Raw genomic sequence first — 22,451 nt, 5'->3', positions numbered from 1 at the left:
AGTGTGAATTGAGTATCTCTTCAATGGTCTGATCCAACATCTGGGTGGACGAGGAGGAATCTGACACCTGCGCCGCTCTTCCTCATTTCAGATATGGTATGGATTCCATTAGTGCCAAACTTTTTCCTGAGTCTTTTCCTGTAAAACATGTCTACTTTTCAACCTTAAGCCGGTGATGAGACATGTCATCTCACGTGAAATCAGGTCTTACCTCAGCTGGGTCTGTACATACCAAAACACAGTCAAGCTTCAATTCTTACAAGTGTAATACAATACTTAACAGTTAATTTGTAAATAAATAAATAAATAAGTAAACAAACATTATTTAAAAAATAACAAAAAATTATTTGTGCAATACGCCAACAAATTGCGGAAAAGCCTAATAGCACCAGTGTACAGACAAATGTATTGGTCAAGATAACCAAATGTTAGCAGTTCTGTGCTTTTCCTGTCTAACCATCAGCTCTTAGTTTTTTGTTTGTTTATTTGTTTTTTGACCACCTTTTTTGTCTATCAGCCACTAGAGGTGGCATATAAGCTTGTAGGCAAACCACCAAGTGTAAAGAAACTAAACCTGAGTCCCCGGAGGAGAGAAATCAGTCACTTGTACTATCTCCTTCATATCATGTGCCATTTGGCCCTTTTGGTAAAAAAAATATAAAATAAATATAATCGGGGGGGGAGCAAAGCTTAAAAGCTACGCAAAAAAACGAAAGCGATATCGATTTTGAAATTCGTAGATCAAGTGATAAAATTCATTCCAGTGATTAATCAGACAGAAAAAGACCCTTGGAGATGTTTTGGAGCATCGGTCTAGCCCCGCAGGTGGACATCTGGACGTCTGGTCCTAACCCCTGCAGAAACCTGAGCAGATAAGAATTATAAACCAGTTTTGTGACACCACATTGTACAGGAAACAATCTCTGTTTACATGACAACATGGAGAATAGCACACCTCATGTTGGCAAAACACAGCATAAGTGTCACAGTAGCAACGGCTCGAAATGTGGCCTCTGTCAAGGTTAAAATACTCAAGGCCATTATCAAATCGATTAGAATAAATGATTGTGGAATAAATTGTCCATCAAACTCTCTCTCTCTCAGGAGGTATGTCATCCAGTGAGTGCAGAGGGTAGGTGTGCCTCCCACACCCTCCCACAGCCCAAATGGTCAAGAGGTGTTATTTCACTCACAGTCCAGATGTTTACTAAACAACACCTCTGCTCATTTCGTAGCATTTTTCCGAATTTTACAAGAATTGCCGTATAGGTGTTATTTCGAACACAATTGGAAATGTTTCCAAAACAATTATTCTTTCGTAGCATTTTTTTTTTTAGGTTTTACAAGAATTTCTGTATATGTCTTGTATCAATTACAATCAACATGTTTACAAAGCAATGCATTATGTCTCATCATAGCAATTTAAATTTTTTTCAATTTTGGACAGAAAAAACAGCCTCGTGTGATCTGACTTCACTTATAAAGAGTGTATAATTAATATATGCTAGTTTCCTTAAGTAAAAAAAAATTGAAGGAAAACTGAAAACCTGTTCTCATGAAACTGGACGCTATATTTCGATGCTAGGCATACACAGTGTTATCTTTTATGCTGGTAGATCAGACAGCATGATGGTGCAGCGGGTAGTGTGGCTGCGAACAGCTCCAGGGTCTTTGGTCCGATCCTGAGCTCGGGTTACTGTCTGTGTGTGGAGTTTCTCAAATCGTCCACGTGGTGTTTCCTTCACGGAAAGGCAGATTAGCTACCATACAGCAAGGTGTGAATGAGCGGAGTTGAGCTGAATTCACACCTAGTGATGGGCTCAGACAGGGAGGAAGCAGTTAATGAAAAATGAATAAACGAATGAATAAAGGAATGAATCCTGGGAAAGCCTTTTTATTATTTGAACAGCCTCTGGTTTTAAGGGTAATCCCGAGTGCATTATGGTGCTTGTGATAATGACCAGGACTTCATTTTTGTTCCGAGATATCAACTATCCGTGGTGGACGCACAGTATAAATGGTAATGCCGACAATCTATAAAAACCTACCAGCCATTTAAATTTGACGGAGGTTTCACCTTACTGATGCCATTAAGAGTTTACGGGCATATTAGGCCAGCTATTCAATTCATGCCGCATCGTCAGTCAACAACAACCACCCAAGCCAAACCCAAACAGCTCCTCCTGTTCGCATTCCATCTTACCCGCCTCCTCCGTGTGCCCGTGAGGGATTCCCCATGTTTGAGACACTTTCAACCTGACACACAATCCCTTTCACTTCACCTGATCTGTCATCGGGTCTTTGTTTAGCCTGCTCCCGTGAATAACACAAGTCCCCTCTAACAGCAGGGCAGACCCCATGAGAGAGGAGGGTCGAAGGAAATCAGAGGGCCACATCCAGGCCAGAAGTCAAATACTCTCCTGGGCTTGGCTTTTTAAGCCTATGTTGTCTAATGACTGGATAGAAAGCTTTTGCTACATCAACATGAGCACCACTTTGGGAAAAAAAAACAGCGGTGTGTTTTGACACTGAGAAGACTCATGGGAGATACCGTGACATCATTCAATTATCGAGTGCAATTATTCATTGCATTTTATATATATATACTGTATATAAAGTTTGTTATACTGCTGGGAATTTATAAAGTTTTCTTTGTGCGTGAATAGAGTGTTTCAGTTTAATTGATGTTTTTTACAAAACTAAAGAGAAGCTTGTCACGAGCCACTCCTGTACCTTTCCCACCCTTAATTTCCCTGTGCCGTCATAGCGCTTGTCTACCGAAGAGCAGAGTCTAAATGGGCCGAAACAAAGACCTTAGAAAATGACCTCTGCAGGAAAATCTAATGTCTTTCCTCCCTGGATTTCCATAGAATTTCCATTCTTCTTTCAGAATAGCAAATGAGGGCCATGCATCACCGGATACAGAAGATAGTTTAGTGATCTTGTAGATGTCGGGCTCCGATCTTAAAAGGTGGAACCTTTCAGTTAAGACTTTCGAGTCATACACGAAACATGATGGACATGCGTGCACACATCTGGAGCCATTAAAAAACGAGATCGAATCTAGCTTAAGATGAAATGCTGTTGCCAAGAAGAGCTTTGTAGATTTATGTTCCTAAAGGATTTACAAACATTTGCATGAACTTGGGCCAATTTGCTTATCTACTTGCCTGTCTTGGAATTGTTGCGAAAAAAAAAAGAGACGCTGGAAGAAGCAGAAAGCCCGAGTCAGGGCCAAAGACAGACAGTGTTGTTTTTATCCATGTAAATGACGCCTTTGAATAAATAACAAAAAGAGCTTGGCTTCAGTGTAAGCATCTGAAAATGGTGTTTAGTTTCAGGTTTCACTCCAAGCTTTCATCCTACCGACAGGCCCTTGTTGCTCTGGCTGATTACTTTATAAACCCGTCAGCGGTGTGTGGGAAGATGTGGCTCTTTTACCAAGACGTGTTGTTGTTTGTTCTGGTAGCACGCTTGCAATGTATTCAGCTGTTGTGTGTTGTTGGAGGAACAGTTGCTGCTTCAAAGAACCCCACCGTGCTAAGTGTGCTAATTGCTAAAGGAGAAGTGTGAGAGAAAAACACCGCAGAGTCGTTAATGATATAACCGACCAGACGAGCTTCTACTGTGGAAACACTCTGAGGATAGTGGTAGTGTGTTTGGCTAAGTGCATGTGTGTGTGTTTACGTTGGTGTGTGATGGAAGAGAGAGCGAGACCGAGGCCAAGCCCTGATTTGACTGAGCCCGCATTGGTTTCGTTGACTGTCAGCTCAGCAAACATGGTAATTAAGAGCTGCTACCTTGTCAAAAGCTCCCATGCTACACATTTCTTATTATATTACAAGTTGCCTCGCAGGAATTTAAGGCCATGCTCTGCCTCAGTACCAAGGTTGCTGATATTGAATAGGAAAACGGCCAAGAAAGTAAGGGTAATTAATAGAGATCCTACCCCGCTGGTCACGCATTGGTGAGAATCTATGCAAAATACATGGCGCGCCATTTATTCCACATGTCAAAATAGCCCCTCTGCTTGTGTGACTTCGGTGTGTCAGAGGGTTTGCATACACTTCAGCTTAATAGGTGCTTAATATGGCGCGTATTGTAGCATGGCCCGAGCTAGTGTGCTGAGTTACTGAAGCGACAAAGTCAACAGATTGAAAGATGGGGAAGATTTCTGCACCTGCACAGACCTGGGCTGTGAAAAGGAAAGAGGGTGGGAATCGGGATACCATAAACCGTGGGCTAGACTACACACCAGTCCAATATGAAAAAAGTTACAGAAACATTTTAGAGGATTATCATCATCGCCGTTATTAATGCAATCATTCTGAAGTCGCTTTCCTTTTATTATAACATTGTGCATTGAATTCAGAATCCTTTTCATTTATTTCTAAAGTGCACGGGAAAAAAATGAAATAAATAAATCTGCATGTGTAAGACGTCTTGCATGTGTAAGACGATGACGATGATCTTACGATCCTGCCTTCCATACAACATAGTGAAAGTGAGAACTGGCTGCATCAGCAATGCAACATAAATTATCAGATAGCAACCAGCAGAAACCCTAATCTTTCTCACAAGCACCAAAAACAAGAGCGCGACATGGATACAAACTCCTCCATGTGACAGCTTGAAGCTATTACCTCAGAAACCATCCGTATTCCACAGTCCCTCCGTTAAATTAAATGGATCGCTCCAGATAAGATAACCAGCGCCTGATAAAGACGACGGCGTCCCGGGCCCTCGGCCCCTGTGTTTAAAAGGGAAGGCAGGATTAGATTGATGGGAAACGCTGGTAACAGGAGCTGAATGGCTGTGTTTGCGATGTTAGTGAGTGCACTTTGCTAACGTGCTAAATTCGACACTTTGGGAATGAAGCTCATCTGTCTTGATGGCATCAGCAGATCTTTATCAGCAGCGGTTAAGATCTCTAAACACTTCACTTCTACTAGCTCATGTATCTTTGCTAGGCTGGAACTATTTAAACCACAAATAAACCAATATATCTTTTCCATCTTGCAATTTTTGGTGGCTGCACAATTTTTAAACCTGTTTTCCACATATTTTGGATCCAGGCTATTCTTGGGAATTGTTTACAGTAAATATGAGAAAAAATATGCAGGAAAAAAACAAATATTACCCAGAATTGTCTTACTTGGGGTTTGGGTGCTAATTATTACTTATTCATTTTAAATTCTGATAAACTGTGTGTGTGTGTGTGTGTGTGTGTTTGTGTGTGTGTGTGTGTGTTCTTGCATGACAGAAGTTATTCTTATTTTAAAATTGTGCATAATAATATAGTAAATTTAAAAATTATATTTTATATTACATTAATACATAGACAACATTTACAATTAACATAAAAACATTAACCTCAGGTCCAGGATGAGTACATTATTTTTCTCTTGAATCAGCAGTCCCCACTACATCTATATCTTCACTAACCTGTCTGGACACGTGTCTTCCAACTAACTGAAAGCTTAAAGTTTTTTTTTTTTTAAGACAAAAACTTTAGAACCGTAAACCGTACACAATTCGTGGGCATCTCAAGTTTCTGCTAAAAGACGGGATTATGGCATCTATGATACATATTCACATAAGTCACGTCGTCTAGGGGTGTTCTGTATCAGCAGCCTAATTATTGTAAATAATTGCAGTCTCGAACATAAACACACACATTAGATGGATACACAGATGTCAGTGTGGATAATGGTATAGTTCGTATGACTTTTTAAAAGGTCACTCTAAAAAAAGATTTCATGCTTGGGGGAATATTTGATAAGATATGAAAAAAGTTCATAGCATAGAAGAGAGGAGTTAAAAAATAGTGTTAAATTTTTTTTTTAGGAAAAACACAAAATAATACAATCCTAAAACGTGAGTAATAATGTACCTGAGAGCTCCAAAGTGATTTCTTTAATGTATGATTTTTTTATGAATAAAATTTACTCTTTATTTTAACAGGTTAAATATAATATTTAAAAAATGAAAATAATCACCACAGTAAATATTTGTTATTTGTATTGAAAGTGTATATATTATAGATGATATATTCTTATTATGACATTATAGGATAAAATTATGAGAACATATACTTTAAGTTTTTAATTCAAGTTTATTGTCATCTTTAAAGTAAAAATGCATTTAAATACTCTACAACACTGCATTTACAACATGCTTGTGTCACATTCTATAATATTTACATGACTATTTACACAAGTATTTGATGGACTGCTTTTTCAGGAATAAATGAGTGCTATATTCACCCAGGCTTTTACTCTCACATAGAAACACAACCAGCAAAATTATCAATAACAAATAAATACACAGTATATAGAAATCTTAGTCCATAAGTACATTAGTGATTAATTGTTGTTAATAATATTCTTACTGGGATGATCGATTTATGGGTGTGGGCCTTTTTAAAATGGCTTCCACAGAAAATGACAAAGGCTCGCTCGATGAAACCTTCGTGCCTGACGGCTTGACCATCGTGTCTTTTACCGCTCTTTCCGAGCTTTTCAAGCCAGCTGAGTCTTTAACTGCACCGTCCCTGTACCTTTTAGCAGCCCCGTCCAACAGATCTTTACAATAGGGGCCTCTCATATCAACGCCCTTCTCATTCAGAGTCTGCTGGATGAGAGAGTGAAATGAGTTGAGCTTCATAGACAGCGTGTGCTTGCTGCTATCTTTGCTAATCTTGTTCAACAAATGCTCATGGGCTCCTGGATGGAGTGACCCACTGGCAAACGCCGCTCCAAAAGCCTTCTTCGGGGGTGAAAATGCTGAGCGCTCCCTAATGTTCTGTCCTGTGTGGGCATCTCCAGCTGGTAGGTCACTTGTTTCTGGGGCCACACGGGAACCCTCGAGTCTAGAAGCTGCAGGCTCATGCTCAGGAGAGTTGCTTTCAGTTGATGGCATCATTTTGGGGTCCCAGACAGCACCAGGTTTGAGGTTCTGCACCGCAGTTGCATTGAGGAGGCACTGCTGATAGAGGAGCGCATCACCTAGGTTATTGGCACCCCTCGGCCACATGACAAAGCGGGACGATAGCGGGTACTGGCGGTATGTGGTAGCCACGCTCACGTTGGAGGAAATCAGCTCGACGTTGGCTGCCCCACCAGCTGCTCGGTAACTCAGGGGCAGGTCCAGACAACTAGGCAGAAAGCCGCACAGCTCCTTGGGCGATGCGTCAGCTGCTACAGTAGGAGCAGAAGATGAGGAAAAGGCTGTTTTGTAAGAGTTGTACTCGGCAGCGTGCACCACGCTGCCTGGTAGAAACAAAGAGCTGGCAGCAGACTGGTTGGACTCGAGGAGTTCTCTCTCCTTGTATTCCCGTTCCAGCATGATGCTTTCCAGCTCCTTGTCAGCAAAAGCACGTCTTTTTCTCATGCGATCACTCAGAGGTGGTGGCAGAGCTGGATTCATACCCAGGAAAGGGTCAGACTGGACAGGACGGTAACCTGAGATAAGAAGAAATTTTTTTATTATTTATTGAGTATATAAAGAAGGACACAGACACCTTGATGATTATGTTATTGACAACAAATAAGTAAAAAATCTAATATAAAATAATAGTAATATAAATTATTCACTTTAATTATTATAAAAATCTATTTCTCAGTTTAATAAATAAGCTGCATATATTTTAATTTGACAAATATGTACTAGTCTCGTATTAATTTCTTCTACAAAAAAGAAAGAACTATTAAAGGAAAAGAAAAAAAAACACTGAACAGTGCTGCCGAGGAGTATATATTTCATGCATCATGAAACGTTTTTACTGATCAAAAGACGCTTACTGCATTAAAATGTCCTTTAAGCAACCAAGTGAATTAAAGAGAAAAGATCAGAAATCCAAGAAAAGCTGAGGAAGAGACAAAAGGATTATATTAGCTTGCCAAAAGACAGAAAAGAGGAATCAAAGTTTTAAGGGAAAAAAAGGACAGCTTATAGAAAGGGTTATTTCAAAGTACAAAATATTTTTTAAACATTCCACTTACCTTCTAAGATACTTTTAGCCAGCATGGTTGAAGGGCGCATGTGCCTTTGATAGATAGCTCGTCTTTCAGCTGGTATTGGCTTCCCTGTTATTCCTTTCTTATCCTAAAATGACAAAATGGCACGGTGAGCACAAAAGTACAATTTTTTTATATATTAAAAATATATATATTTTAAAAAACAGATAATTCCTAATAGTGATTTTAAATCATCAGACTTTTTTAAAGGAATTTATGTATATTATTATTATTATTATTATTATAGCTGTAAAACACTAATATTGACATTAAGTTGTTTAGATGTATATTATTATTATTGTTATTAATAATAATAATAATTATTATTATTATTATTATATAATAATATAATAATATTATTATATTTTGTTATTTATGTTTATTACACTATTAAATACTGACAGGTACATGATGGTTTTATTATAATTTCTGTCCGATTTTAAGTTTTGTAGAACACCTAAAGTTCTAACCACAGCTAAATGATTGGAGTATGAGGATTTAGTCGTGCATGGTAGTTTAGTGCGGGTAAACCACATGAAAAGCAGCTCTTACCTCTGTGGCTTGCTGCCTCCTGAGGGCCACCTGAGCGGCCATGACCCGCTGGCGCTCCACCACTAACAGGCAGTTGGCGCACTGGCAGTCCCTCCACCTGCAGAAACGCTTGTGGCCTTTGAGGCACGACACCACGCCGTGGTTCCTGCAGCGGGCACATTTCGGAGTGCGGCTCAGCTTTTTCTGATCCCCTGCTCCGGGGTTGTTCGCGTGGCTCGCCTTGTCTTCCTCCTCGTCTCTGCAGCCCGACTCGTCCTCCGCGGCCGCGTCCGTCTCCAGGCTCTCCACGTCGATCTCAAATTCAGGACTGGAGAGCTCCGTCATGTTCGCAGAGTCCAGTGCGGACGCGTCCTCGGTCACTCAGGTGATTATTTTCAGATTTTTTTTTTTTTTCTAAAACAAAAATAAAAAGTGTCATCTGGGTTCATTTTGCTCACTTCATTTTCCAAATAAATGTACAAAGATTACTAGGCTATATTTACCCTGTAATAAAAATAATAATAGTAATCATAATAATAATAATAATAATAAATTAGCTTTTCTCCAAAGGCCTTTCATTCATTTTTTAGAAAGATTTAGACTTAAGCATGCCAAAACACTTTATCCGAACTACTCACCAAGTCCAAAGCGCGCACCAGTGGTAACCAAGAAGAAGCACAGCTGTCCACAAAAAAAAAAACTGAGTATTCTTATATCCTCTCAGTTTGTACTGTTTGGTTTCAGATGCCTGTAGTGGCTTCCCTGTTTTTGCTCGCTCCACACACAAATCCTGGAGTGAGTGAGTGCGCGTTATTTACTGGCTCCGCTGTCACACAGTGCGTCCAGATCCACGCCTCCTCCCCCTTCTAACGGCCGCCGCGCGCGCGTTCTGATTGGCTCTCTGTCAGGCGCGCGCTCCAATTGGCTGTCTCCGGACGTCTTCCTCAATCCGCGTCTTATTGGGATGAAGTTACAAATACAACAATTCCAGGAAACTATTATCAGCTTGTAGTAACACAAAGAGACAACACCGGTGGTGAAGCAGGATAAACCAAAACGCAGTCCATGTTAAGCTCACGTGCAGTGTTGCTGCTTGATTCTGCACACATAATAAACAACATGTTTCTGCTAAAACGTTATTTTGGACAAAGTAAACCATCGACGTGTTTGTATTAAGGTCGGCCTGTGGAAAGAAATTGCCCTGACGTCTAGTTTGTCACGCAAATCAATGTCGGAATTTGCAAGCTGTATATTGTCTTTATATAAAAGGTGTCATTTCGTTAGAATGGGTTCGTTATAGTCAATGTAACCACTATTAAAATTATTCAAATAACCAGGCTATTCGAGAATGCAAAAAAATTGGTGATTGATTTTCATCGACATTCAAACCCTTCTCAAAGTCCAGCTCGTGTTTTCTTTTATGTTGTTTAATAGTTAAATTGCTCCGCAAGTTATGATTTGCCTATAGGATCGCCTACATTGCTTTTATCGGTGCCAAAGGTTAAGCAGAGAACAGAATTGGCTTACTTCTGAGTTATTATCTTACGGAAGGTTTGCATAGCTTACAAAGAAATTTGCATGGACGAAATCAGAAATTACATCTGCGAAATGCACTTCAGTGGTCAATAATTTCACAATCCAGTGCAAAACGTATTCTCTTCCCTTTTTCCTGTTATTTAATAATACGCCGATTGACACTTCCCACCATTCTCTCTGATGAATTTATAAAGGATTGGAAGAGACTGACTGGTTGTTGAAATAAATGAGATGAGTAAAAGCATCAGGAAGGGGAAACTACTCATCTCGGGCTTTGTCCTAATGTGTGAACTGCCTCATAACAAAGTAAAATAACATTACACCTAATAACTGGCACCTAGATAATAATTAGGGAAAGCTCAATGAGTACTAACACCATGCATGCACTGCAGACATCGATAAATAAGATATATAAGACATATCTCGATTAAAATAAATGTAACCCTGCAATGTGATACATTTTCTTGTCAGCAAAAAAAAAATTGTTAGCATGATTAAATGTAGGTGACATATTCACAAGTTCGGTCCATCGTTCGTTAAAGTGATCAGGGCATGAAAGTGCCCGTGAAATTATCCAGGGAAATTACTGCGCATGCGTGCAAGTGCACGCCCTCGATGCAAATAAAATGCATTCTCTTAAGCAACATGTTTATTGCAACCAACGAATTGCAATCAACGAATTAGTCTAAATTATGTGCACATCTTACTAGGTTATGTACAGGGAAAACCATCCTTGAATATGTGTAATCATATCTTCAACATGATGTAATTTGTAAAAATTTATTATAAAAGTGTTAGGTACTTCATATTCAACCAGTATAATTAGATATACTATATTAGAGGCTAAATGTAATTAGGCTAAAAATAATAATAATTATATATATATATATATATATATATATATATATATATATATATATATATATATATATATCAAATTATATATTACATAAATATTATTTTTATAAAAATAAAATATATAAATAATATTTATGTAATATATAATTTGATATATATATTACATAAATATTATTTTTTAAATATTTTATTATTAAATATTTTATATTTCTAAATATGTTATATTAATATATATGTAATATATATTCATATAAAATATTTAAAAAATATATATTAAAATAATAATAATAAAATATTAAAATAATATAAATATATTTATATCAAAATAACATGTAGAGTAATAACAGCAGTATGCAGTGTGTTTTACACTCATGTGGTGTGTTTCAGGAGTGCAGGTGCAGTCTGTCGCTCCCTTCATCATCTGAAACCACAGCCAATCAAAACCGAACAGCTGATTCATTGCAACATTAATTTTCTTCACATAAAGAAGAAAGCTTTGATTTTGAGCGTCTTGAGCTTGTCCTATCTCTAACACGGTCTGGCTGCCAAACTGAAAGGCACTTAATCATTAGATCATAAAAAATGACATCATACAAATAACATCATAAAATAAAGAACAAAAACATTAGCAAGGTATAACCAGGGATTTACAAATGCAAAGTGTTATATCATTATTTATTTTCTTTTTCATTTGGGTTAAATTTGGACGTGGGTGCAAGAAGAAGGAAAGATACGCCTTGCATTCTACTGTACTAAATGTCAAAATAACACACTATTAGACTACTGTAATTAGCTTTTTGTGTGTGTCAGCTTTTGATGGGGACACTCAAAGTGTCACACACTGCGCGCAACCCGATCAGTGTAATGGAGATGTGTGTGTGTGTGTGTGTGCGCGCGCGCGCGTTCACCGCTGGCCTGTAAGCACCTTAAGCAACCCCCTGATGGATCTGGAGCACGTGCTTTGTGTTGAATTCTCTCCCTCCCATAATTTATCAGTCCAGATGTGATGTATGCGACCTCACCGAAATGTGTTGACTTAGAGGCGCGTATTCAAATGGGCTGCACGAAAAGCTTTCTGTCGGTTAAGTCAACACGCGTGTTTAATGTAGTGCAACACCTGCACCCTCACACACTCACATTTAGCCACACAGCAGGATTAAATCCAACACTGTTTATGTAAGTCCAACTGGAAACAAATGACGCACGGGGCTGCAAAATTCGGACTATCAGTTTTCCAATAATAAAGATAGAGACAGCCACAAAAATATTAATTAATATACTGTACATATACTCTCAGTACTAGATTGTAACCTTCACTAATGCGGTGTACTTTAATTCTTTTATTATAATAATACTTTTAATTTAAATCTAATACTTTTGAGTTTAAAAGTATAGGCTACATTTTAGATTAGTTGTAGCACTAATGATAGTAGTAGTGATAACAATAATATTGCATTTTGCAGTAAGTACTTTTTTGCAATTATGCTGCCATTTTGTAAATGTTTCAACAATTTACATAGTTTACAGCGTTCGTTAAGGTAAATAATACTGTTATATTTAAGCTACCATTTCTACATACAGTGTAAGGGATTTCTAGGTTTGCCTTGTAAGTAATTGGCTAATAAGTGTATAATAAATGCATATAAATAAATTTCCTTAATTAAGCATAAACCTAGCGTTCACATATATAATAATAATAATAATAATAATAATAATAAAATCAGGTTTATAGGTAAAATAAAAGGTGGACATATAAATTGTAGTGCACCAATATTAATGACCACAAGATGGTGCTAACGGTTCATTGTGCATTTCCAGACATTTTACACTTCTATATGTGGCCTGTTTCTCCAAATAAAAATTATCTATCAATAATCTTTCCGGTGACCTCTAGTAACTATGTCTGTTAATGTATATTGTAGCAAAATTATGCAATAGAAATAATATAATATAAAATATAAAAAGAACAATATAGCCGCCTACTTAAAAAAAATTTTTTTTCATGACATATTCATTTAGCCCTAGTAATTAATTAACTGCCACACGATTTACTTTGCAGCTGTTTGGTACTTTTACTTTTAGATTATTGCTTGACATGTCATGTTAAACGCTTTGTGTAATTATCCAAATTTTACCACTAGATGTCGCTACCACCTCAGTTTTTAATTGTGGAACTAAATCGTTTTTTGTTTTTTCCTAAACACTGGGTTACTAGGGTAAATATATGTTTGAGTACACGCATATATTGTATTTTCGTTTAATATTAACTGAGTTCCAAAGAAAATCTAACCAATACAAAGATTATAATCAAAGATATTATCTGTGATACCTCAAACATCCATGGGTTCACATTCTGCTACACTGGTTTCACAATTTTCAAAAATATTGTAATAGGAAACTTTTTTCCTCATCTAGAAGAAAAGGAAGAACCTCATCATAGTTCACCTGGAAGTCCAGCCTCCCCCCACCCCCCTTAACGTCACTGTGTTAAATGACAAGCACACAGTGCACTATGGTGCAGTTATGGCCTTCGATAAGAATACATTGTGACTAAACAAAGAGGCTTAGTTAAATAATATTCACACACCAAAAATATTGTCACACTCTGCTTTTATTATTTTAGATATATTACTTTGTACAGTTCAGAGTTTACATCCTCGCCAATTTAGACAGTTGTTCTATTTCAGCTGTCAGTTCAGCAGATAAATGTCTTCTCGGTGCTCAAATACATTTCTGTAATTATGTACTTGATGAATTGAAAATGTGTTCTTTACAGTCCCGCTACAATAAAATTAAACCAATTCTTGTTTTGGACTCTGTTATATTTCACAGTTAACAAGTATTTCCAGGAATACAGAAATCTGCTGAAATTATTCAAGGTTTTTTTTTAAATGTATATATTCAAGTACAATATTAAATAACAATGATTTCTGAATTAATATGAATATCCTATGAACATTTACATCCTGTCTATATTTAGTTCATGTGAATAAATGACAATAAGAATTCATACTGGGTACAGGGCATATCCATTTACATGCTGTATTTTTTTACTATTTCTACACTGCATTACTATTCACAGTACATTTCATGCAAGGTGGAATTTGTGGTTATTATTCACAAACTAATGTTCAGTCATTTATTCATTATGCATTTTTGGTAGATGCCCATGTGTTTCACTATGAGAGCAACACAATATGTCAAATAATGTACAGTATGGGAACTGTTTGCCATTCTCAGTCAATCTGTAACATGGTTTTTGGTGTGTTTGTATCTTTTGTAGGTTATGAAGATGTATTGAGGATCCTCGAGTCTGAGGAGTCAGATCGCTCATCGTACTCCTCGTCGGTGGCGGCATATACAGTGTGTTTGGCCGCATCCTCCTGAATGCTTATGCGTTGCTCTTCTTGAGCTGACCTAGAGGGCAGGAGAGGTGATCCACGGAATGATGGCCCTGAGAAAGGCGAGACGTATTGCGAGCGGAATTGGTACTGTTGCTGCAAGCTCATGGTATTCCACAAAGTCATGTCATTGGACATAAAAGGCCCAGCTTGACCACGACTCAGCGAGTTGCGCAGCATCAACGGGTAACGGTGTGCCTGAGAAAAGCCAGGCTGCAGAGGAACGCCCAAGGGAGTCGGCATCACCCCACCAGGAGATTCTGGAGTAAAGCGAAGTGAATCTGGCACACGAAAGGCTGAACCCACTGACCACTTGGAGGAAGAGACAGGGTAAGAGCTTAAGGGCTCGAAAAGGTGGCCATTGGAGGGCAAGATTAAAGTCTCTGAGTTTTCAGATGAGGGCTTATCCATTTTTGTATTTGAAGAGCGACTGGAGAGAAGTATCTCAATGGCGCCCACCAGGTCACCTCCGCAACCCCTCAGGATCAGTTCGAGCACAGTTGGCTTGTGAGAAGGAAATATCTTCTTCAGTACTTCCAGAGGAGGACGGTTGGCTCGCAGGTTGAATGGCAGAGACACAGAGCCTGTGAGACCTTCGATTAGCAGATTGGGCTCAGTGGGAGATTTGGGGCTGTCAGGCTTTGGTTCTGGGTCAGCACAGGGTTTGGGTGAGATATAACGAGGCTCATCAGAATTAGACGGTGGGTCTGGGGTTTCAGGAGTGAAGCAGGAGTTGGCTTTGGGTTCCTCAGGTGAGCTGGCAGCTTCCTGCTCTCGATCGCTGGTGCTGCCGCTGTTTTCTCCTCCAGATTGCTCACCTGAGAGATCGTCATTTAAGTCTAAAAACAGACAGAAATGCATGCATGAATCTATATGCATAGCAAAAAGATAACATGCCCTTATAACAGGCAGCAAAGCAATACAGAGAGCAATCTAACATTTTATCAGTTTAGAATGAAAAATGAAATGTGGTTAAAGCTGTACCTAAGTACCGTGTAAAGTTCAGAGATGGGTCTTTTAATATTTTATTATTTAAATAAATTAGAGATAATTAAAATAAATAATTTAATTATCAGTCACAAAAAATATCTGTCTCTGATGATATAAAACATGTAAATGTAAAAAAAAAATGACTTAAACATTTTACTTCTTCAGAGAACTTAAAATATTTTATCAGCCAATAAGCAACAAAAATACCCATCATTACCTGACTTTAAGTCTGATTTATGTTACTTACAGCTAAAAGTAATTGAACCTCCTTAACATATAACAGCACATATCCGAGAGTAAATACAAACGGAAAATTAAGTTTTAGAGCATACTGTGCATTAGACTCAGAGGTTCAGACTGTGCTGCCCTTGCACACTGAGAGAGCAACATTCAGTGACGGGTTAAACTGTCAGCACTTGGCTGATTTATTTTCCCTCACTTTATTTTCTCCTTTAGCTGTTCACACAAAAGTGCTGACTGGCTGCCACGTGGAGATTTGTCGTCAATTCTCCTTCTCCCTCTTTTAGCAAAGCTGCCTGTTATTTGGTAACATTTCACCCGAGTTTTGACCTCCCCGGAAAATTATTGCTATTGCTTTCGATTCAACCTGTCCTGCGTTGATTACAGTAATCTTTAGAGCGAACAGAATCATCTGCTCTGAGAGAAGCGTGATGGAAAGTCGATGGCTATTTTCTTCAGTCACTTTTTTTCCCTCTGCGCTTTTTTTTTGTTAGAACACCAGCCACGGTAACACGATTTAACTAAAACCTGCAACCCAGATTAATTAACATTTAATTGCATTATGTCAGCTCACTCTTTCTTCTGAGATTTATCACAGAAATCAATTAAAGAGTTTCTGAAAAATAACAGAGGAATTAACATCAGATGAACAGTTGGGTTACAGCAGAACTGCAGGGGGAAAACACTTTTTTTAACGCAAAACAAAAAAAACTAATTTCTTCATTTCATCAAATGTATCTCGTAGTGACGAACTTGCTTGATGCTGCTCAGACACTAAACAATATGTTCAAATAATAATAATAATAATAATATTAATAATACATTTTTAATATATCATTTTAATATATAATTTTTATTATTATTATTGTTTCAGTTTTATGTTTGCTGTTAATTTTAACATAGTTAGAATTTAACTGAAATTATATTTTGTAGATGTATTAAGTGCATTTTGCTAAAAGTTAATAGATTTATGTAACAAAAATGCCGTTAAAAAGTCGTCCAAAAGAGACAATTTTCCGCTTATTAAGTAGTCTTATCTGTTTTTTTCTCTCTCTCTCATTTTATCTGGGAAAAGTTCTAATCTAACATCAGCACTTATCAGACAGTTACAATAATTCTACATGCTTCCTAGTTGTTTATGCAAAATAAATATCAAACAGTCTTGATATGCAGTCGATATCCATCTCATCTAATGCCAAGTGTAACGAAACTTTTCAGTTCTTCGGTTAAGCAAGCTGATAGTGGAGTGTAATTGCAGCATGTGTGTTTTACCTGTTGGTGACTGCGTGGCCATGATTGGCTCGGCGCTCCAGCGTAACTCTCCGCTGCCCATGGCTCTGTGGCTCTGCGGCGGCGGCGGAGGCTCGGCAATTAAACTCTCCAGACTTTCGTTTGCCTGCTGCCGCCGGAGCGCAACCTGCGCCGCCATTACGCGCTGGCGCTCGATGATCAGGATGCACTTGTCACACGTGCAGTCCTTGAAGCGGCAGTATCGCTTGTGGCCTTTGAGCCAGGACAGCACGCCGTGGTTGCGGCACCGTGCGCACTTGGGTGTCCTCTGGAGCGGCGCGCGCGCCTGCGCCACCGGGCCGCCCACGTACAGGTACGGCGAGCCGTAGCCGTTCATGTCGCGCAACTCGAGACGGACGCTCGGCTCCACAAGAGCATCAGATAAAAGCGACGAGAGGCGAGAGTGAATGTCAGTTGTCAGGAGATGCCAAGCTCAGGACCCCCCTCCCTTTTTCCCCCGCTTGCTACACTCGTGATAAAGAGGCGTTGACTCAAAGACCAGGATCCACCTTTTTCGGCCTGCAATAAAGGTGCGCGTCAGGGCAATCAGACACGCGCTGGCAAAAGCGAGCAACTTCACGCGCGCGCTCTTGTATCACACGTCATATAGTGTTCAAATCCGCAGAGGGAGGTCTCATCGAACACCTTTCATAAATTGACAAAATCTTTGAGTTTATATCATAGTTAGGGTTAAACAGCATAAAAAAATCGAATTGTTGTTTTGTTTTTTTAATTTCAAGTAAATTGCAATCAGTCATAAAGCACATGCACATTTTTGCGTTCTTTGTGTGTGTGTTGTTGTTGTTTTTATGCACCGATTACGCGCCCAAACTGCAGGACAGTGTGAATTTTTAGGGTTAGGCAACCGGGAATCTGATCCTAAGCAATTAGTTCAGCAAACATGCTCGAAGGTGTTAACAGTGCAGTCATTTCAGAAATCATCCGATAATGTCCAGAAAGCCTGCAGTGCTGAGAGCTTTGCATGAAGCCGCTCGGTAGGACTACTTTGTTTAACCACATGCTGCGCATCCGAATTAAACAGTGAAGAAATAATACGCTGGTTTGCATTTGAATGCGTGCTTAACTTATTCCCATGAGGAATTTTACCCGGGCCGACAATAATGAGCGCTATTCCGGTTAATTGAGCGACTGCATTCGGTATATAGAGTTTTTAGTGACGGGGGGGAATGTAATCATAATATAGACTTGCATGGGAAATTGATAAATTAGGATGCACAGGCATACCAGTCAAAGTAAATCTGCTATTTTGGAATAAAGCGAAACGTTCAGTGTGCTTTAGGAAAATCCTCACGTTGGTGCTTTATGTGTCAGTGACGAGCATTTCATTTTCTCATGCATTAAGAAGGCTATAGCGCACCTTAACCCACGGCAGAGTGTAAGATGTTGAGATGTGTCTTACAGCGTTAAGAGACCATTGAAACTGAACACCGTGCAGCCCGAGTCCCGTTTCTGCGCCTAAAAGGGTTTAGTCAAGCACATAATGGGATCGCAGCAGAACAACTTTGAGAACAGGGGCCGCTCTCAAACTTCCCCACATGAACTCCGTTTCCAGGGCTATTAAGCTTTTAATTGGAAAACAGCGGAGGAAAATTCAAGGTGACGATAATACGGCGTGTGAATGTGAAGGGGAGGTTCGGGCCGAGCACATCGAGCAGCGGTGTGTGATCAAATTATTTACGTTTTTATGTATAGACCTATTGCGCATAAAACGCATTGTGTTTGTTGTCCACAAAATGATGCACACAAGAATAGTGACGGCTAAAGTCACAGATAGATTACTGATGATGCACGCAAAGACAAGCATAATACATTAATACTAAACGTAATATTTTGAGAGTATAAAATAATATAAGAATTATTAAACAGACTAATATTTTTAATAACATATTCAAACGGCAATATAAGAACATTTAGACAAGAAGCTCGGCTGATGTTCACACAGTGTATAATGTACATTATGTCTACTGAGTATTTTATATTTTGGGGACATTATTAAAACAAAATAAATAAATGTATAAAACCAAATAAACAAGCAACCAAGCAAATGAATACTGAAATAACGTCAAAGAAGCACGAGGATAATTTCAGCACATTTGATACATTTCCATAAAATAAACTATACATCTATATTTTTTTACAGCTGTATTATATTAAATTATTATTTCCAAGGACATATCCAAGCGAAATAATGATATTATATTTGATTTAATAACCCGAAATAACAATTAAGTCGATATTACGTTATTTATGCAAACAAGGTGACATTAGTTAAAGCTATGAGTAATGGAGAAGTGCAATTATCAATCCCCGCTAACAAATATAAAAATAATGACAGACATAAATCAACTTACTACTTTAAATAAAACAGTTCAGTGCAAATGATTTCCGTTTATGAGCAGTGTTTTAACAAAAAATACTTGTGATTTATTAACAAAAATACTCACATCTTTTCCTGTAAAAAGAATATAAAAATACAACAATTATGTAGAGTACTAATCACAAACAGCTTATTAAATTACATATGATTCAATTAATAAGGCTCCTTTTTTGACCAAACGGTAAATTTCTGCTAAAGCCATTTTTCAGCTCTATATCAAGTTGGTGGAAAATTAATTCATTAGAATATTTAGTGGATATAAAAAAAAATAAAAAAACGCTAACTATGATGAAAACTAAATTTATGATTTTATTAATAAATTAATTAATTATTCTCTACATATTTCATTAAAATTGATGGATAGGGAATCAGCAATCTATTTAAAGCTAAAAAAACAAACATTTTTAGGTTAATATTCATGTTAGAAGGTGGCAAGTTAATATAGAACATGAGCTTTCATCAAAGTGAACTTGAAACAAACCAATGTGGAGACAAGTGGACTAAAGAGTATAGATAGCAGAGATTCTATAAACACTCCAAGCCTGAAATTCCAATCACCATTCAAATTGGTCAATAACCAACACTTAACATTTAACTGAAAATTAACATGGTGTCCTGCTCTACTTGTAGTAACCATTACACCAAATTGCTGACTACAATATATGAATGTAGCTACAATATATTATTAATGTAAAATATGCTGAAAACTACAGTTTTGTATAGACATAAAAGTCCAGTTTCTAAGACTCATCTAAATATTAATTTATTATCTTTTAGTAATTGTTTATTTTAACACCCTGGATGAAACACCAGGCCATGGAGACACAGAACAAATATTATGTATTAATATAGATGTATTTTAACACTATTGATTATTATATTTTTATTATTGTTGTTCTGGCAATGAGTATGACTTCATACTCATTTTTGTTTCTTTACTGTAATTAAAACGTTTCAATTGTGATGAAAAGTATCAACAACTAGAAATGCGCTGTGAGACCTGTTTAAGAATTGAGGAAAAATAGTAAGACAGTTACACAATTTGTTGTAACCATGTTTGTTTGTTCAAACCATGTTTGAAAAGAAGATTATTCCCCTCTGAAAGCTCTGTAACATTCAAGGAGGAAAGAGTCAGTGTCATACAGTATATAAAGGAATGACCTGACCAGTCATCAAAGTTTAACACAATCTAATGGCTCTGGGTGAAGTTAAAACGGAATTAAACGAAACCAGAGTAGAGTAGGTGGGGGGATGGGAGCGGGGACCAAATGATTTCCCCAACCTTGAGCATATAGAAAAATTAACTGTAAAAAGTTATTTGAATACTTAGTAATTTGAATACTAAGATTTTTTTTTTTGCAAAAATGTATAGTTTTTCACATATTACATTATTTTCATTTAAACAATTTTGAATATTCTCCAGTGTGATATATTCTGCAAAGAAATACTTAATTAATATTCAAATTTCTTAAAATGTTACCCTTTTAAAAGCCAGTCTTTTCTCAAGCGATTATGATCATGTCAAGTTTACTGCTACCATGTGGCAAAAAAGTACCTAATGTTAAGAATAAACTTCTTTTAAGTACTTTTGCAATGTCAATTTTTTTTTCTTTAATTTGTGCAGACTGAAGGAACAAACTCTGTGGCCTTGTTGTGCTATTTTGGTGAATGGATCAGTTTATCCAGTCGACAGGCCATCAAAAGGTTGCTTGTGAGTGATGGCAGGACATCTGTCCAGTGAAAAGTCTTGCTAATTTCAGAGGGAGTAAGAGCATCCAAATCACTACAGCTCTGACAGCAGCATCTCCTCCCAGTCACACCCTCTCTACCTTAGTACAAACAGTGACAATGGGATACTCAACACTCTCCCATTCCCATTGGGTTTAAGTGAATGAACTGTTTTAATGGACTAGTAAGAAAAAAGACAGTGGTCTTCTTAAACGTCACTTAAACGATTGCACATATTAAAGGGGGGAATTATTTGTGATCAGCTCAAACTGCAAACTTCCTCTATACTACGCATTAGTAAAATGTTATGTATTAAGTAAGAAATCTGAATTACATAAAACATGATTGCTTATTACACTACACTATGCTGAACAGAATATATGTACTTTTGTATACATGTAAATATATGTGCTTTTTGCATATATGTGCAACTTTTACTTAAAAAGAAAAAGAACCCTTGGGACCTTTTAATCTTCACAAGGCCAATTATAAGCCCAATGAATTTTTTTTTTTCAATTTTAAAGTGTTTGCAAACACACATGAGCTTCTTTCTAAGATTCATTTCAGAAAAACAAAGAAAACATTTACCTATGTTTTTATTTAATTCTTTAAAAAATCTTAAAATTTAAATTAATTTGTTTGAAAAAAAAAACATTATTATTATTCTTTTCTTTTTTTAAAGCATTTTTGTCCATGGTGTGGGCATATTTGTTTTGGTTTCTCAGATTTCTTATAGTAAGTTTTTTGTATGTATCTTTTTTAATGTATTTAAGATTCTCATTAAACAACTTTACAAAAAGTTGCAGAGTTTCTCTTCTTTTTTTTCCGAAAAAGAAGAACGTATATCTTAACCACACCCTCACACACACACACACACAGACACACAACGATGAACTGCATTACACTGATCCTTGTCTGAGGCCACTCTGTCATCAACCACTTTTATGAGCTTCACTTCCCTTAAATCCGGAACTCCTGACTGTGAAAATGCACCTGAGAAGCACACCCCGTCCATAAGTGTGTATGTGTGTATGAAAGCATTTTGAGGATGAGTACAGCTTCATCACAGCTTTGTCTTGCACTTGGTGACCGTGATTGATGGAGCAATAGCAGCTCAAGGAAAACAAACTGGGCGACACTATTCAGCCCACGGTCTAGGCTCGTAGCAACAGAAGGACACGGGCGCCTCTGACAAGCTCCCGTGATGAAGGGGCCTTCCTTAACTAAACTCATAAAGCACACAGCAATAAAAGTCAATCTTCTGTAAAATCCAATTAAGTCATTATCTGACTGATTGTATCTTTAATTGAAAACAGAAGTGACAGTAAATTTCTGTGATATATCAGGATCAATCGATACTGCTGCCCGATCCGCTCTGCGGCAGTGATTTATAATGTCAGACCCATATAGGTAACTACACATTCTTCTCACTAAAACCACTGGGGGATGAAATTAAAAGTT

The 22,451-nt window shown here is 37.6% G+C and overlaps 2 protein-coding genes across 2 annotated transcripts; both read right to left on the bottom strand.

Moving 5' to 3' along the window:
• Positions 1-6,126: 6,126 nt before the first annotated feature.
• dmrt2a (doublesex and mab-3 related transcription factor 2a) lies at positions 6,127-8,957 on the bottom strand. Its single transcript, XM_053481325.1, has 3 exons — positions 8,571-8,957; positions 8,004-8,106; positions 6,127-7,463 (listed from the first exon to the last, which is right to left on the bottom strand). Exons 1-3 carry the CDS (start codon positions 8,892-8,894, stop codon positions 6,388-6,390), a joined length of 1,503 nt encoding a protein of 500 aa, XP_053337300.1. The 5' UTR covers positions 8,895-8,957; the 3' UTR covers positions 6,127-6,387.
• A 4,579-nt stretch (positions 8,958-13,536) lies between these two features.
• dmrt3a (doublesex and mab-3 related transcription factor 3a) lies at positions 13,537-17,231 on the bottom strand. The gene is made up of 2 exons (XM_053481121.1): positions 16,847-17,231; positions 13,537-15,183 (listed from the first exon to the last, which is right to left on the bottom strand). Exons 1-2 carry the CDS (start codon positions 17,199-17,201, stop codon positions 14,228-14,230), a joined length of 1,311 nt encoding a protein of 436 aa, XP_053337096.1. The 5' UTR covers positions 17,202-17,231; the 3' UTR covers positions 13,537-14,227.
• Positions 17,232-22,451: the final 5,220 nt, after the last annotated feature.

Source organism: Clarias gariepinus, chromosome 21 (assembly GCF_024256425.1).
Source record: "Clarias gariepinus isolate MV-2021 ecotype Netherlands chromosome 21, CGAR_prim_01v2, whole genome shotgun sequence".
NCBI classification, from domain to species: domain Eukaryota; kingdom Metazoa; phylum Chordata; class Actinopteri; order Siluriformes; family Clariidae; genus Clarias; species Clarias gariepinus.
The sequence above is the reverse complement of the archived record's forward strand: the minus strand, read 5'-3'. Positions and strand labels throughout refer to the sequence as shown.